This window comes from Sporisorium graminicola, chromosome SGRAM_11 (genome assembly GCF_005498985.1).
Source record: "Sporisorium graminicola strain CBS 10092 chromosome SGRAM_11, whole genome shotgun sequence".
Lineage (NCBI taxonomy): Eukaryota > Fungi > Basidiomycota > Ustilaginomycetes > Ustilaginales > Ustilaginaceae > Sporisorium > Sporisorium graminicola.
In genome coordinates, this window is record NC_043721.1 from 78621 (window position 1) to 93263 (window position 14643).

The window sequence follows — 14643 nt, forward strand, 5'->3', positions numbered from 1 at the left end:
TGGAGGAGGTGCGAGAAGAAGGTGCGACTCAGCTTTTTCCAACTGAACTGAGCCAAAAGGGCTGCTTGGGTGCGTGTGTGCGTCAGCGCTGCATTCGACTGCATAGAAAAAGGGTCCAAAAATTGACTCTTATGCGGATCCGATCTTTCTCAACAGCTTGCTTGGTCAGGGTCCAACGACAACCATCCTCTTCTCGTCCCGTCTTCCATCAGCTCGAAAGCACATAGACGGCCGCAAGCGATGTCGCCGGCTGGTGACACCTAGACTTTCGTTCAAGATGCTGGTGCCGCCGCCCAACTATGGCATGGTCGAGGAAAACTTTTATCGCTCTGGCCAACCGGACCAGCTCAACTTTCCCTTCCTCGAAAAGCTCGGTCTGAAGAGCGTCATCTGGCTAGCTCCCGAAGAGCCTGAACCTGGCTTCCTCGACTTTTGCATAGATCAAAACATCGAGCTCCACCACCTCGGCGTACTATACTCGACCAATGCGTGGGACCCCATCACAGAAGAGGTCGTGCTACAGGCCTTGCACCTCCTCGTTCAGCCTGCAACCTATCCTGTGCTAGTCATGTGCAATCTCGGTCGTCACCGAACAGGTACCGTCGTCGGCTGCTTCCGCAAGCTGCAGAGATGGAACCTCAGCGCCATTCTTGAGGAGTATCGAAGGTTCGTTGGTGGCCAAAAATACCGTATCCTCAACGAGCAGTTTATCGAACTATTTGATGAAGAGCTCGTCTTTGGTGCCAGCTATTGAAAGTCACCAACTTGCTCCGTGTGCGGCAATCGAACCTACCGATCACGCTTCTCCCCTGTGTCCGTCATCTGCCACGCTTTCGCCCTTACCTTCGTGATCGCAAGCATGTCATCTTAGCAACACGCTCAAACACAATGCACATACACCGTTGCTTGCATCTGTTATGACCGACACTTGATTGGTGATGCCAAGCACTTCAAAGACTACCCGACAACCAGACCCACCTGCAAAATCGTCGTCGTCGTCTATTGCACTTCCCAACAGAGAGAACGAGGAAGGCAGAGGTAAGGGGAGGGCGATCACGCTCTGAAGATGGTGAGCGGATCATGGAGGTTGCTGGGAGCAAAGCGGCATTGCGGAGCGAAGCGAACGTCAGCAACGTGTTCGTCTTTGCGGATCTGCAAGCAATCAACATCGGCTCCGAGCCTACTAGAGTGAGCCGCTCATTTGCAATGTGCTTCTCCGTCTGGCGAGGGAATGGGGCGAGGAAAGGAGTGAACGATGCAAGAGCGAGCGAACCAGTGTAAGACTTGATGAGCCGCCTGTCACAAATCTCATCAACGCGTCTCCGTCGACCTACGCCATAGACTCTGACGAAATGAGGCTGGTGGGTCTCAACTCTTGTAGCTATAGGGACACCCACGGATACGTCATCTCAGTCATGCGATCCACACAAAGCTCACACCGCTACAGCTACTGCCTTGGAACAATGCTGAATGAAAGAAATGCAAGAAGTAAAAATACATCATTTGGGCAAAAAGTCCAATCTACTGAGTGTGTTCTAGCGCGGAGCAGTGGCGGCGGGGGCGGCAGTGTCAGAGGGCGGCAGAGCCTTCTCGACGTCCCTGTCACCTTGCCCGCCTTGCTCGTGCTGCCCCTCATCATCGGCAGAAGCGCGTCGACTTGGCAGCGCACTCTGATCGTCAGGATGCCTCTTGCCATGCCTCCTGTCCTTCTTTTCGGCATACCACTGCTTGCCCTCCTGCCTCCTCTGCTCGTCGTCCTTTCGATCCAGACTAAACTCTTTGGTGAACAATACAGTCACGACAAACGCCAGCAGCGTCAAACCCAACCCAAACCTAAACACGTTGCGGAAAGCCTGCACGTACGCGTCGAGCAGCAAATCCGAGGTAGCAGCGTCGAAGCGTCCAGATGTAATAATCTCCGGGTTGCGTACCACTTGGGCGATCACATCCGACGGCAAGGATCTCACGTAGTGACGCACCGTGTTGTTGAGGATGGTGTAGCTGATGGCCAGACCCAGCGTTCCTCCGAACAGACGCGCAAAGTTACGTGCCGATGTAACCACCGCTAAATCTTTACGGTCGACGGCATTCTGTGCTGCGACAAGCGTGGTTTGGAAAGTGCCACCGGCTCCGAATCCTGAAAGCAGCAGAAAGCCAATCATCTCGCCAATGCTCGACGATCGGTTCAGCAGACTGAGCAGTCCCACTCCGATTGAATAGCAAGCAAAGCCAGAGACGATGATCAGCTTGTACTTGCCCGTCTTGGAGGTGAGCACACCGGCAACGATCGACGATATGGCCTGGAACGCCATGAGCGGGATCAACGTGACTCCCGCCTTGATGCCCGAGTATCCCTTGACCACCTGCGCAAATTGGGGCACAAAGAAGAGCAGCAGATAGAAGATGCCACCCGATGCCACTGTTTGGACCAACACACTGCAAACGGTGCTAACCTGGAACAGTCGCATGGGGACGAGCGGCAACGCTGCAAACCGCGCCTCGACGAAGGCAAAGGCGATGTACAGGACGGCGCCTAAGATGAGCGTCACAAGCACGCGTGGACTGGTCCAAGAATACTGCTGACCTCCCCAATTGAGACCGAGAAGCATCAAAACAGTGCCGGCGAGTACAAGCAGAATTCCAAGGTAGTCGACCTTGGCGAGCTTGCTCTTGATGTCGCCGTCCACTTTCTTGAGTGGAAGTAGGAAAACAACCATGACGAGTGCGACAAGGATGATGGGAACTGCTATGATGAAGCACCAACGCCAGCCAACGGAGGCGAGTGCACCGCCAATGAGCGGACCACCTGCATTGGCGAGCGCAACGACAACACCGACCACACCTTGGTAGGTACCACGTTGGCGAAGCGAGACGACATCGCCGATGACAACCATGACGAGCGAGACGATTCCACCGCCAAAGGCACCGGACAGCGCGCGAAAGACAATGAGCTGGGTGATGGATTGAGCGGCGGCACAGAGGGCGCTTCCAATCAAGAAGCCGATGAGGGCGACCAAGAGGCAGACTTTGCGTCCAAAGATATCGCTGAACCTGCCATAGAGCGGACTGGCAGCGGTGGAGGTCAAGAGATAGGATGTGGAGAGCCAAGAGGATTGGTTGCCGGCATGGAAGGACTCGGTGATCCTGCCAAGCGCAGTACTGATGATCGACTGGTCAAGCAGCGCTGTGAACAAAGCAGCTGAGAGGCCGATGAAGCAGAGGATGACCTGCTGCTTGGGGAGGAAATTGGTCTGATCTGACAGGCTGATCTCGTGCTCGGTGCCCGACTCGGGTGTGGGGGGGGTTGCGGTAGTGGCGTCGTCATGATGGTCATGGTCGTTACGATGGTGCTGGCTTTCTGCGTCGTCATCGTCGTGTTGGAAACGGGCGTGGTGGTCGTGCGAATCGCGATGAAGGCTAGGCGCAGTGCCGGTTGAGCTAGTGTGATCGAGTTTGGTGGAGGAGGAATGAGAACGGTAGGTGGCAGGAGAGGGTCGAGATTCCAGATCTGGAGGCAACGAGGATGGCTGTGACGAGTGTATTGGGGATGGCACTGTTTGTGGTGGTAATGATGCCGAGGAAGGTTGCGACGGTTGATCTAGACTAGAGCGCGCCATCGTGGGGGTGGACTGCGATGGTAACGTCGACGTCGTTGAGGGATTGAGATGCTAGCAGGTCTTGTATAGGGAAGAATCGCCGCGGTGGGGAAAGCAAGGAAGCTCGGTGCTGCTCGCTAGCTGTTTCTCCTTTTGTGGAGTCTCAGGTGCAGTTGCGAAGGAAGCATGCCATCAGACAAGAGGGGGTATGTGTGGCAATGGTCGAGAGTGGTTGGTATGGAAGCGGGCAAGGAAGAACATGACTCAGTAGATACAGTACTACATGTTGGCAATCACATCGTCTGACTCAGAACTGCAATGCAGCACACAGCACAGCACATCGCAGCAGAGCGAACTAGCGGTGGCGGAGCATGCCGATTCATACACAGTCAGTCATGTGCAGTAGCCATAACCATATGGTGCCCGAGTGCGGCCCATCTTGACAGCTCTTGTGCTTCGATTTCCGCAAGTTTTCTTCGAGTTTTTCGTGGCCCAAATTCGCATTCGCGAGCATCTTCGGCGCAAAGTGGAGAAAAGACCGGCGAATTGTTTTTCTAAGCCTCCTTTGGCTACTGGACTGTATCAACTCGCAATGTCCTAGTGTTATAATTACCAAGTCACAACGTCGGGTTTACTGCCGCGGTGAAAGCATTGTTCGTTCTCAGACAGAAAAGCGCGTGGTATTGTTGCAGAAGCGCAAGGGATATGGTTTCTCCACATCTCGCTGGAACCAATGTCGACTAATTCGATTGCGGGGTCCCTTTGGCTCCCCCAATCGAGTGCCGGTACAGCCGTCGTTCAAGAAGCCCAACAGCCTTGACTCGCTCAGCAGCTCTCCGCGCCGACGGGTTGCCACCCCGACGGGCCAACGCTCCGCTTTGCTGTGGGTAATAGACAAGTCCTGATACGACCGCTAGCGTGCTTCTGCGGTTGGGTCGGATTGTGTCCAACACCGCTCGACTGACCACATGCTCCAGGACCCAAACCCCCATCCGGATCGACGTGGGCCGCGCGCTGTAGAATCATTTCTGATAAGCGCCTATCTTTTCCGCAAGCTCACTCGACGCTTTGGCCTTCCTCGGCTCTGCTTCCTAAACCCGGACGGCTCTTCGCACTAGGCTCGATCAGTAAGGATCAATCTTTCGACCACGAGTCACAGATACACATCCACACACGTCGTTCGAGGAACGCTTGCAGCGCGTGTCCTAAGTTGCGAACAAAGGTGTGGGGGAGAGAATTTCGCCTTGTTCGGGTCCAAGATCCGAAACCGCCGCTCTGCCCGTTCCGTAGGAATGCATGCATCCCGGTCAATTCGCGAAAACCGCTATCACCTCAGACTCAAATCAACGCGATTTGGCCGAAAGCCCGATCTACCACGATCGCCAGACACCGGGCATACACAGAACAAGTGAGTTAATCTAGCATCCTTACGGTCAACAACGACTACATACGGAACAGGTATCACAAAAGGAGGAAAGCCAAGAATACAGATGGAGAGAAGAGAAGAAAAGAGAGAAGATGGAAAGAGGTTACGGTGGCTCACTTGCGTCGAGCACGCTTGCCGTTGGTCTTGCGGATGTTGATCAGGTCCGACTCGATCTCAAAGTCCTTAGCTGGCGTCAGCTGGTTGAGCGATTTACCCGCATCCCACCGCAACCTGCCTCCCGACGTCGTCACTACTGCTGCTGCAGCTGCTGCTGCTGCGGCGGCGGCGGCGGCGGCGGCGGCGACTCTGCTGTTGGACTCGTCATCGTCACCGCCCGTGGCAGAGGCTTCACGAGCAGCAGCGGCAGAAGCGGCAGCGGCAGCGGCAGCCGCCGCCTTGGAAGCACCTTTCTTCTTGCTGCTGCCCTTGACGCCGCCGATGGTCCCGTTGGCACCGCCTATGACACTGAGATTGCGACCACCACCACCCATGTAGCTGCTATCGCCCATTCCCGCTCCCGAGAGCAGATCGCCGCCACCACCAAACGTCAAGCCGAGCCCACCGAGATCAAGTGTCGAGCTGAGTGCCAGACGTCCACCACCACCCACCTCGTCGCGTCCAAAGCCAGAAAGCGCAATGAGCTCTTGCAGCCCGCTGGCGATGCCCAGTCCCGACACCCCACTGTGACCGTTGGCGCCACGCGCAGCAGATCCAGGAGCATCGCTTTCATCGTCATTGGCTGCAGCGCCACCCGCTGCTCCACGTTTTCCGGATGCCTTGTTGCGCAGTTTGCGCGTAGTGTGCGGACGCTGCGCACTATCAAAGAAGGCGTCCACCGCCACGTCGCCTCCTTCCTTTTCCTCTTGCAGCCGCTTCTTGGTGGCTTCGACGACGGCGAGCAGCTTTTCGCGCGCACCACGCTTGGCCAGTCGAGCTTCTTCGTCCACCTTGTGCTTTTCGTTTTCGTAGGCAAGTCGCGCCGATTCGAGCTGGTGCGCATGCAGCAAAGCAGTCTCGCGCAACGCCGCATCGCGCTGCAGAGTGAGTCGCGTGAGCTCGAGCGTGTAGTGTCTTGACCGGGCCGGGTTGGAAAGTAGCGTGGCGTAGGACGAGGTCAGCGCGTGGTAGAGCTCTTGGTATAAATTCTCGCGGTTCTCGATGGTTTCAAAGTGGATGCGGTGGATGCGATCGATGACTTCCTTGCGCTTCTTGTCCTTCTTGCTTTCGGTGGCAGCAGGTGCATTGGCGTCGTGGGCGGCCTGGGACGCTGCCGTAGCAGCAGAACCGGCGTTGGGTGCATTGGCAGCTGCAGCGGCGGCTGCAGCAGCAGCCGCAGCCGCTTTTTCGGCCTTGGCAGCACCGCGCTTGGAGACCGCAGTCTCTGAGCTTGCATTTTTGGCCATGACGGCTGAGCCTCCAGCCGCAGCTGCGGCATCCTTTTCCTTTTTCTCCTTGCGGTTGCTCTTGCCCGCCGGTTTGGGCGATTTGCGGCTGGCCGAGGCGGGCGAGGCGAGATGCTTGGCGTGAGATTCAGAAATGGCGCTGGCAGGGCCACCTGCGACGTTGTGAGCAGGCAGTGGAGGGCCAGCAGCGTGGTGAGGCGGCGGCAAGGGCATGTGAGGAGCCATGTGCGGCGAGCCGCGGTGCTGAGGCGGCACATTGTTGTACGCAGGCTGATGGAGGTGAGGCGGTAGTGACGAAGCGCCCGGTGGTGGAGGACCCTGGTAAAGCTGCTGATTCTGCCAAGACGGAGAAGGCGGGTGCGGGCCTGGGCTGGGACGGTGGTAAGGTGGCATGGCGTAACGGTCGTCTGGTGGCATGCCCATCATGCCGGGCGGCGGAGGAGGAGGGCCGTTAGGACCCGGCGGACCCATGCCCGCACGGGGATCGCGATGAGACATCGGAGGAGGCGAAGGAGGGCGATGGTGGTGCATACCCACGGGTGGACGACCAGGATCGACGCGGGAAGGATAGGACGGGCCGGGCGGGTAGCCTGCTGGCGAACAATGGATGGAAGAAGTGGGGTCAGCACCGGTCCTCGCATCGAGCGGATGGTGGTTTAGGACCGAGAGAAACGTACCTGGGCCATTCTGGTAGGGATCTTGGGCGAGGTGGTGTGGCATGGGTGGATGGTCGTAACGATCAGGATGGTTGGCGTGTCTGTTTGGTGCCGACATTTGCGGCCCGAGCTGCTGGCGATCTAGTGAGGAGGCCATGCTGGGGAGAGGCGGTGCAGACTAGGCCGCAGCTAAGGCAAGGCAAGGCTGACGAGGGCAGGTAGCGTGCGTTGCTGGTGGCGATGTGGACGTGGACACGGGATCGTTGGGATGGTTGGGATCGTTGGCGTTGTACACCACGAGCGTAGACCGAAGGAGGATTGCTGGGCACGTGTTCCGAATGGATGAATGTAAGCGAACAAGCTGTTTGATCGGGAGACGAAGACAGAGTGGTGATGGTCAAGAGGATGTAGTCTAGCAAAGCAAAGCGGAGATGCTGCGAGCGGACCAGCAACCAACGAGCCAAAGAGCGAGCAAAGGCAAAAAGCAAAGCAAAGAAGCGGATTCCAAAATCGTGCTCATCCAAAGAATCAGCCGAAGCAGCCAACAGCGCGCAGATACGCTTCACGCCAGCCAGCCTGCCCGCCAGCCTGCCTGCCTGCCTGCTCTTGGGATTTCACAGCAAGAAATCGCATGAAACTGCTCGTGCTTCTCACACTGGTCTGGTGCCTCTTCTCCCGAACTCTGCTCCACCATGCAGCTTCATTTCTCGCCTGTTGTTAAGTCAAATTGGACTTTCGCGTAGAGCCCTTGTCAAAATCGGCAACATGGAAGCCCGATTAAAAACGCGTCTCAGAATGTGTTGCTTTCGATGAAGATGATCTCGCACGGCATTTGGCGCCAAAAAAAAAAGAAAGGAGAGCCGTGTGCTGCGCCAAATAAATTCGAGTGGAGCACTGACACGCAGCGCTATGCGAGCTCGGTGTGTGTCTGTTGCTTTTCTGACCTCAGCCTCCCCACCACCACCACCACCCGCCCCCTCTTTCTCCGCGCCTCCTCCTCTCCCTTCCTCTCAGCTCCTCCTCTAGCAGCGCCAACTCTCATGAATGCGCCAGGCTCCATGAGAAGGCCGGGTGGCACCCGTGGCACCAAGCTCAAGCCGCCCAAAAAGATCGGTCTTGATGTTTCCATCGAAGACATGTGGCTCAGGCTCGTTCATGCCATCTCCCAGATCCAGAACCACAACATCTCCAAGCTCAGCTACGAGGAGCACTACCGATATGCTTACAACCTCGTTCTCTACCAGCAGGGCGATATGCTCTACCATGGCGTCAAGAAGCAGGTCCAGCAGCATCTCGACAAGCTCTGTCGCGAAAAGATCATCCCTGCTTTCCCGCCAGGCGGAGCTGCCTCTGTCTCTGCGGGTATTATCTTGCCTGAATCGCTTCTCCACCATTCTCAGGCATCATCATCGTCGTCGTCGTCGTCGGCATCCTCACATCGCACTAACGCCGATGCACCTTCTAACAGTGCAAACAAGGGCAAAGGAAAAGCAACCTCCTTCGATCCAGACTCTTTTGCAGACGGCCCAGACACTGCTACAGATGCCACTTCGACGTCCAACTCTGCGGCTGTCACTGCCGCTGCTTCCATGTCTGCTACCCAGGCCGGCGATCGTGCCGATGCTGTAGCACGCATACAAGCCGGTGAAAGACTCATGACCGCAATCCGCGATACGTGGCTCGACCATCGCAGCTGCATGTCCAAGCTCTCCGAGGTGCTCAAGTACGTCGACCGAGTCTACGTCGAAAACAACAAAGTCCCCTCCATCAACCGTCTCGGCCTTGAAATCTTCCGCGACTCGGTGATTCGCTCGTCCAAATACCCCATCCAGATCTACCTATATAGCACACTCCTCACCCACATCCAGATCGAGCGAGAAGGTTCAGCCATCAGCCGCTCTCTCGTCAAGTCCAACATCGATATGCTGTCCGACCTTACCCAGCACAAGCCGGGCACCCCTCTCAACCAAGACCCTTCCGTCTACTCGACCGACTTCGAACCTGCTTTCCTCCAAACTTCGGCCGCCTTTTACGCTGCCGAGGCAGATCGGTGGCTCGATGCTGGAGACGCCGCCAAGTATCTCGCCCATGTGGCAAGGAGGCTCCAGGAAGAGGCCGACCGTGTCTCGGTCTACCTCAAACCAGAAACGCACAAGTCGCTGCAGCAACTGCTCGAAAAGAACTTCCTCGCAAAGCACCAATCGACCATCATCAACATGCCCGGCTCGGGCCTCGTCACTATGCTCGATGATGGTCGCAAAGAGGATCTCGGGCGACTCTACACACTCTTCAACAAGGTCAACGGCGGTCCTCAGACGCTGCGCCTCGGTCTCAAAAGCTACATTGCCACCAAGGGCAAACTCATCAACGACGCCGTCACCAGTCAGACCGCCCAACAGCAAGCGCCATCTACCGACGCACCTGGCGATGATGCCTCCTCGGCGGCTTTGAAAGGCAAAGCCAAGGACAAGGCAGGCGCCGATGCTGCAGACGCTTCTACACCGCAAGCTGCGACTGCCATCCGATGGGTCGAAGACGTGCTCGAATTCAAGAACAAATTCGACTCGATCCTTGACACCGCCTTCATCAAGGACACTGGATGCGAGACGGCCATCAACGAAGCCTTCGAGTCCTTCATCAACTCCAACAAGCGAGCGCCCGAGTTCATCTCGCTCTTCATCGACGAAAACCTCAAGAAGGGCCTCAAGGGGAAAACCGAAGCCGAGGTGGAAGACATTCTGCGCAAGACCATCTCGGTCTTCCGCTTCCTGCACGAAAAGGACACGTTCGAGCGATACTACAAGCAGCACCTCGCCAAGCGGCTGTTGCAGGGCCGCAGTGTGTCGGACGATGCCGAGCGTGGCATGATGGCCAAGCTCAAGATCGAGAGCGGCCATGGCTATGTGGCCAAGCTGCAGGGCATGCTCAACGACATGAAGACAAGCGACGAGACGATGGACGACTTCAATCGGACCATCAAGAATTCGCATCGCGCCATGCCGTTTGCGCTGTCGGTCAATGTGCTGACAAGCACCAACTGGCCGATCTCGGCGCAGGCGCCGAGCTGCACCATGCCCGAGTCGCTCATGGAAGCGAGGCGGCGTTACGAGGAGTTTTACCAGTCCAAACACAATGGGCGCGTGTTGACATGGCATGCGAATCTGGGCAACGCCGACGTGCGCGTCGCGTTTAGGGCGAGGACGCACGAGATCAACTTGTCGACGTTTGCGCTTGTGGTACTGCTGCTGTTCGACGAGGACGGGGTGGAGACGCTGTCTTATGGCGAGATTGCGCGCGCGACGAACATCCCGGAGCTGGATTTGCAGCGGACGCTGCAGAGTTTGGCGTGTGCCAAGTTCCGGGTGCTGGTCAAGACGCCCAAGGGGCGCGAGGTGGGCAAGGACGACACGTTCAGCTTCAATGCGGCGTTTACGTGTCCGTTGGCACGGTTCAAGATCCAGCAGATTGCGGCACGCGTCGAGACGGCCAAGGAGCGCAAGGCAACGAACGAGAAGGTCGAGGAGGAGCGCAGCTTCCTGGTCGAGGCGTGCATCGTGCGCATCATGAAGAACCGCAAACAGCTCAGCCACAACGAGCTGGTCCAGGAGACCATCAGCCAGTTGACGAGCAGGTTCCAGCCCAACTTGGTCATGATCAAGAAGCGCATCGAGAGCCTCATCGAGAGAGAGTACCTCGAGCGCAAGCAGGACGAGCGCAATGTGTATTGTTATTTAGCCTAGCGGGCGGCGGTAGAGCAACGGACACTTTGATCAGATTGCGCGCGCGCGTGTGTGTTGGTGTGTGTGATCTTTTGCTTCCTACTCAACACGCTCTGCTCGAAAAAGCTGACTCGTCAACTCCTTTCGCACATCATTGTCCATCTCTTGCACAGTGACTCGTCCCGCAGACTTCACTTCACCGCGGCACTGAAGCACTGCACCTCGATTCAAAAGAGTGAATGCACCTCGAGATTGACGAGTGACTGGCAACACAAATACAAGCAGCAAAAGAACGAAAAAGGAGTTGGTCACAATCTAAAAGCTGTTACAGCGTCGCATCCTCGTCCCCGTCCACAGTCTTGGACGGTCCTCCGCTCGCACTGGCAAACGTGGCGTGCAGCGGCGAGGGCAAAGTTGGGGGATGCATAGGGTAAGGTTTGCCGCCCGTGCCTGCGCGCGATCGCGTGCCGGGACGCCTTGCACTGTGAGCATGATGGTGATGAGGGTGGTGGTGATGAGAATGCAAGCTGCCGTTGCCTGCCGGTACTGCGGTCCCAGTCGAAAAGGTGGCAGCAGCGCCGTTGTTGCCTCCCAAGGGTGGCGACTTGGTTTTTTCCGTCTCGGTGAGCGCTTCATCATCTTCCGAAAAGTCGCCCGGCGAAGCCGCTGCAGAAGGCGTGCGCGACATGTGGAAGCCTCCCGACGGCGTCTGGCGCGTACGTCGGCGCTTGGTCGATGCGCTCGTGCCCATGCTGACGTCGCTCTCGCCACCAGGAGATTCGGCGCGGCCTCGCATCGACGAACCGCGTGCACTCTCCCAGTGTGGTGCCGCTGAGGATGGACCAGCGGCAATCTGATGCTGCTCGGCCGCGTTGGCTTCGTGCTGACGCTTTCGCTGCAGGCCCAAGATGCGCAGACGCTCGACCCATAGATCGGCTCGATCGAGCGACTCGCCAAACACAATCGTAACGCTGCGCAGAATATCGAGCGACTCGATGGCCAGGGTCAAGATGCGGTTGGCTGCCTGCGCCGTCGCTGCCATTTGCATCTGGTCACGAGGGCTGCCAGCACCATTGCGATACCTCGCACTGGCGGCGAGATGCGTTGGCGACTGCGGTCCCCCGCTGATGTGTGCCGAGGAAAAGGAGGGTGACGAGGGACTACCGCCAAAGTACCCAGTTGGGGAGCTCGCTGCTGAGCTGCGGTTGACGGTAGCCCAGCGCGCTGGAAGGCTGAGAATGAACGCCTTGACGCTGTTGCGAGCAGGCTCGGGGAGGGCGCTTCCTGCATATTTGCCAATCACATCGACGACGCCTCGTATGGTGTTGACCACATCGCCCTTGATATACGTAAGATTCTGAACAGCGGTGCCCGACATGTCGAGTTCGCCGTGGTTGAGCTTGACGATGAGGTCGCGGAGAATGGTGATCTGGTGCTCAATGTGCGCAGTGGCATACTGCAACCACTGGAGACAGTACTTGAGCGACTTCATCGACTCTTCGCTCATCGCCGCCGAAAGTCCACCGGCTGTGGCACCAGCCTCGACCAGCATCGAACCCCATCGGCTGTTTCGGAAGGGTAGCGTCTGGGCTGCATTGGCGCGCACCACGGCGGCTTTCGAGCTTGAGCTGGCTCTTGCCTTGTTTGCATCTTCGTCCTCATCGTCCATGGAGCTGTCGTCCCGTCCATTGCTTCCACTGCTCGAGGCGACTGCAGAGTTTCGAGCCGCGCCGGCGGTCTCGATTTCGAGGTTGGTGCCCTTACCTCGTCGCTGGCGGAGCTCGTTGGCCATGAGGGTGCGTTCGCGCTCTTCCAGCTGCAAGGCTGTGTACGCCTTCCTGCGCTTCTCGCGCTCCTCGGGGCTGGCGTTCTGCCACTCTTCCTTGTCCTTACGATCAACCTCTTCGAGGATGCCACGCTTCTCCTCCTTGCTGGGAGAAGCAACGGCTGAAGGATAGATTCGGTCGAGCTGTCGGCAGGCAAAGTCGTCGAGCTGCTCGACGCCACGCTCACCGAGACTGGCACCTAGACGGCTGACGACGGGACGCGAAATAGTCTTGACCGAGCTCTCAACGAGACCGGCGCCATATTTGACGACCTTGCTGTGCTGCTTGCCGAGCTCGTAGGCGCGGAGGGTGCCGCGTACGAGGGGAAGGTGGCTGACGCGCTTCAAAAAGTCAGCGTCGTTCATCATCTCGGGATCGACTTCGAGCTGGTTGCCGTCCTCGTCTTGGATGACGGCGGGGAGCTTGAGGTCCGGTGGGAGGTCACCGAGACGTGCGGGACCGGTCATGCGGCCAGCGGGGGATTCGGCGCCCGAGTCTTGGGTGAGGTCGGTGGCGGGAGTTGAGCTTGGCGAGGAGATGGCTGTGGAAGCGACGCTAGAGCTGGATATTGCTGAAGATGTTCGCACCGGTGCTAGATCTCGAAGAGAGTGGAAGAAATCCAGAATCGGGTTAGTACTGGATTCTGATGGAATTGACTGGAAAGAGGCGAACTCACATCTGCTCGTATGCTTTCGTGCCTCCAAGGAAGCTGTGCTGTTGCTCGGACCACCAAAGCTGCTGGAGGTACCGTCGAGGCTCTTCATGGCGCCCAAAGCCATGATTGCGATCCGGACGTCCTCATCTTCGGCATCGATGCCGAGGCCTTTGGAACGCGAGGATGAAGCGACTGATGGGATGGGTTCTTGAGATGAAGGTGTGTGATCGTCCGGCGGTGGTGTTGCAGGTGTGGTGGGAGCAGGTGTGGATGCTTCGCTAAAGGGCTGGGCCGAATCAGCTTCTCGATCAGCTCGATGAGCAGTCCAACGCTCTTCGTGGGAGAGACTGTTTTCCGGTGAGGACGCCATGACAGTGACAATAATGTGCTGGCTGCCGTCCTTGGCCAGAGTGTGGATTGATCCTTCTTGGCGAAGAGCCTATAAGCGGGACTTTTGAATGTGATAGCGTCCCAAAGGTGGATGCGAGCAAGAAAAAAGACGGTATGCTCCTTCCACAATCAACTCCTAGGATGACGCATCCACGCAACGTGATTCGAATCTTTTCCAAGCAAGCGGAGAGCGTATGTATGCGGTGACCAAGAACGATTGGCTGTGGCGGTGAGACCGATGAGGCTGAGCAAAAGAAGTGTAAAAGCCCAGGCTAAAGTCAGGAATGGTCCGTTGCACTGACAGAGCTCGGTCCGGTGTGCTGAGTACTGGCGTGCGACTTTGGGTCTGCAGATGATGGATCCAAGTCAAAGCAGAGCAGATCGAAGGCGGCTGACAATGGGCCTCAAGGACGATGTGATACGCCGCGAGGAAGTGCTGAATGCAGAGGAAGATGGGATATGAGTGGGTGGCGCGCGGCTGTGAGTCGACTGGCTCTGAATATTAAAGATGATGGCAGTGGTGTTGATGAAGCGCGCGGACGATATGGGCTGATCGATGGATGCCGAGGACGATAGTGATGGTGATGGACAAGCGTCGAGCTCAAAGTCGGCGGTGTTGCCGATGATGAGCAGAGAGAGCACGAAAGAGGCAAAAAGCTGCTGAGTGAGTGAGCGAGTGAGCGAGGAATATGCGCAGTGCAGCACAGCGCAGTGTGACACGCCTCTCGAAAGCCACTCTTCAAGGTTGTTTGAAAAGGTCAAGGTTATGTGAAAAGGTCTTTGAAAAATGTGCGTATGCTCAAGGAGAGGTTTTGCCTACCACACACACGCGCAGCCAGCCGCTAAATGAGAGAGATTTGCGAGCGCGTGAGAGCGCCGCGGGCGCAGAAAAGGCGAGCGGTTCGGGTCGCTCACTCAATAAACGAGACGAATGGCGTGTGAACGAAACGTTGACGCATTTTGCACTGTGCC

At 57.3% G+C, this 14643-nt stretch overlaps 5 protein-coding genes across 5 annotated transcripts; 2 read left to right on the top strand and 3 right to left on the bottom strand.

The window, feature by feature from the left end:
* Window positions 1–277: 277 nt before the first annotated feature.
* On the top strand, window positions 278–754 carry EX895_001331 (uncharacterized protein; the record flags this gene model as incomplete). Its single annotated transcript, XM_029881930.1, has 1 exon — window positions 278–754. The coding sequence occupies one exon, from the start codon at window positions 278–280 to the stop codon at window positions 752–754; it is 477 nt and encodes a 158-aa protein (XP_029741531.1).
* Window positions 755–1535: 781 nt separating this feature from the next.
* Window positions 1536–3617, bottom strand: EX895_001332 (uncharacterized protein; the record flags this gene model as incomplete). The annotated part of the gene is made up of 1 exon (XM_029881931.1): window positions 1536–3617. One exon carries the CDS (start codon window positions 3615–3617, stop codon window positions 1536–1538), a length of 2082 nt encoding a protein of 693 aa, XP_029741532.1.
* A 1518-nt stretch (window positions 3618–5135) lies between these two features.
* Window positions 5136–7238, bottom strand: EX895_001333 (uncharacterized protein; the record flags this gene model as incomplete). Its single annotated transcript, XM_029881932.1, has 2 exons — window positions 5136–7018; window positions 7103–7238. 2 exons carry the CDS (start codon window positions 7236–7238, stop codon window positions 5136–5138), a joined length of 2019 nt encoding a protein of 672 aa, XP_029741533.1.
* Window positions 7239–8121: 883 nt separating this feature from the next.
* On the top strand, window positions 8122–10821 carry EX895_001334 (uncharacterized protein; the record flags this gene model as incomplete). The annotated part of the gene is made up of 1 exon (XM_029881933.1): window positions 8122–10821. The coding sequence occupies one exon, from the start codon at window positions 8122–8124 to the stop codon at window positions 10819–10821; it is 2700 nt and encodes an 899-aa protein (XP_029741534.1).
* A 304-nt stretch (window positions 10822–11125) lies between these two features.
* On the bottom strand, window positions 11126–13651 carry EX895_001335 (uncharacterized protein; the record flags this gene model as incomplete). The annotated part of the gene is made up of 2 exons (XM_029881934.1): window positions 11126–13224; window positions 13303–13651. The coding sequence occupies 2 exons, from the start codon at window positions 13649–13651 to the stop codon at window positions 11126–11128; spliced, it is 2448 nt and encodes an 815-aa protein (XP_029741535.1).
* Window positions 13652–14643: the final 992 nt, after the last annotated feature.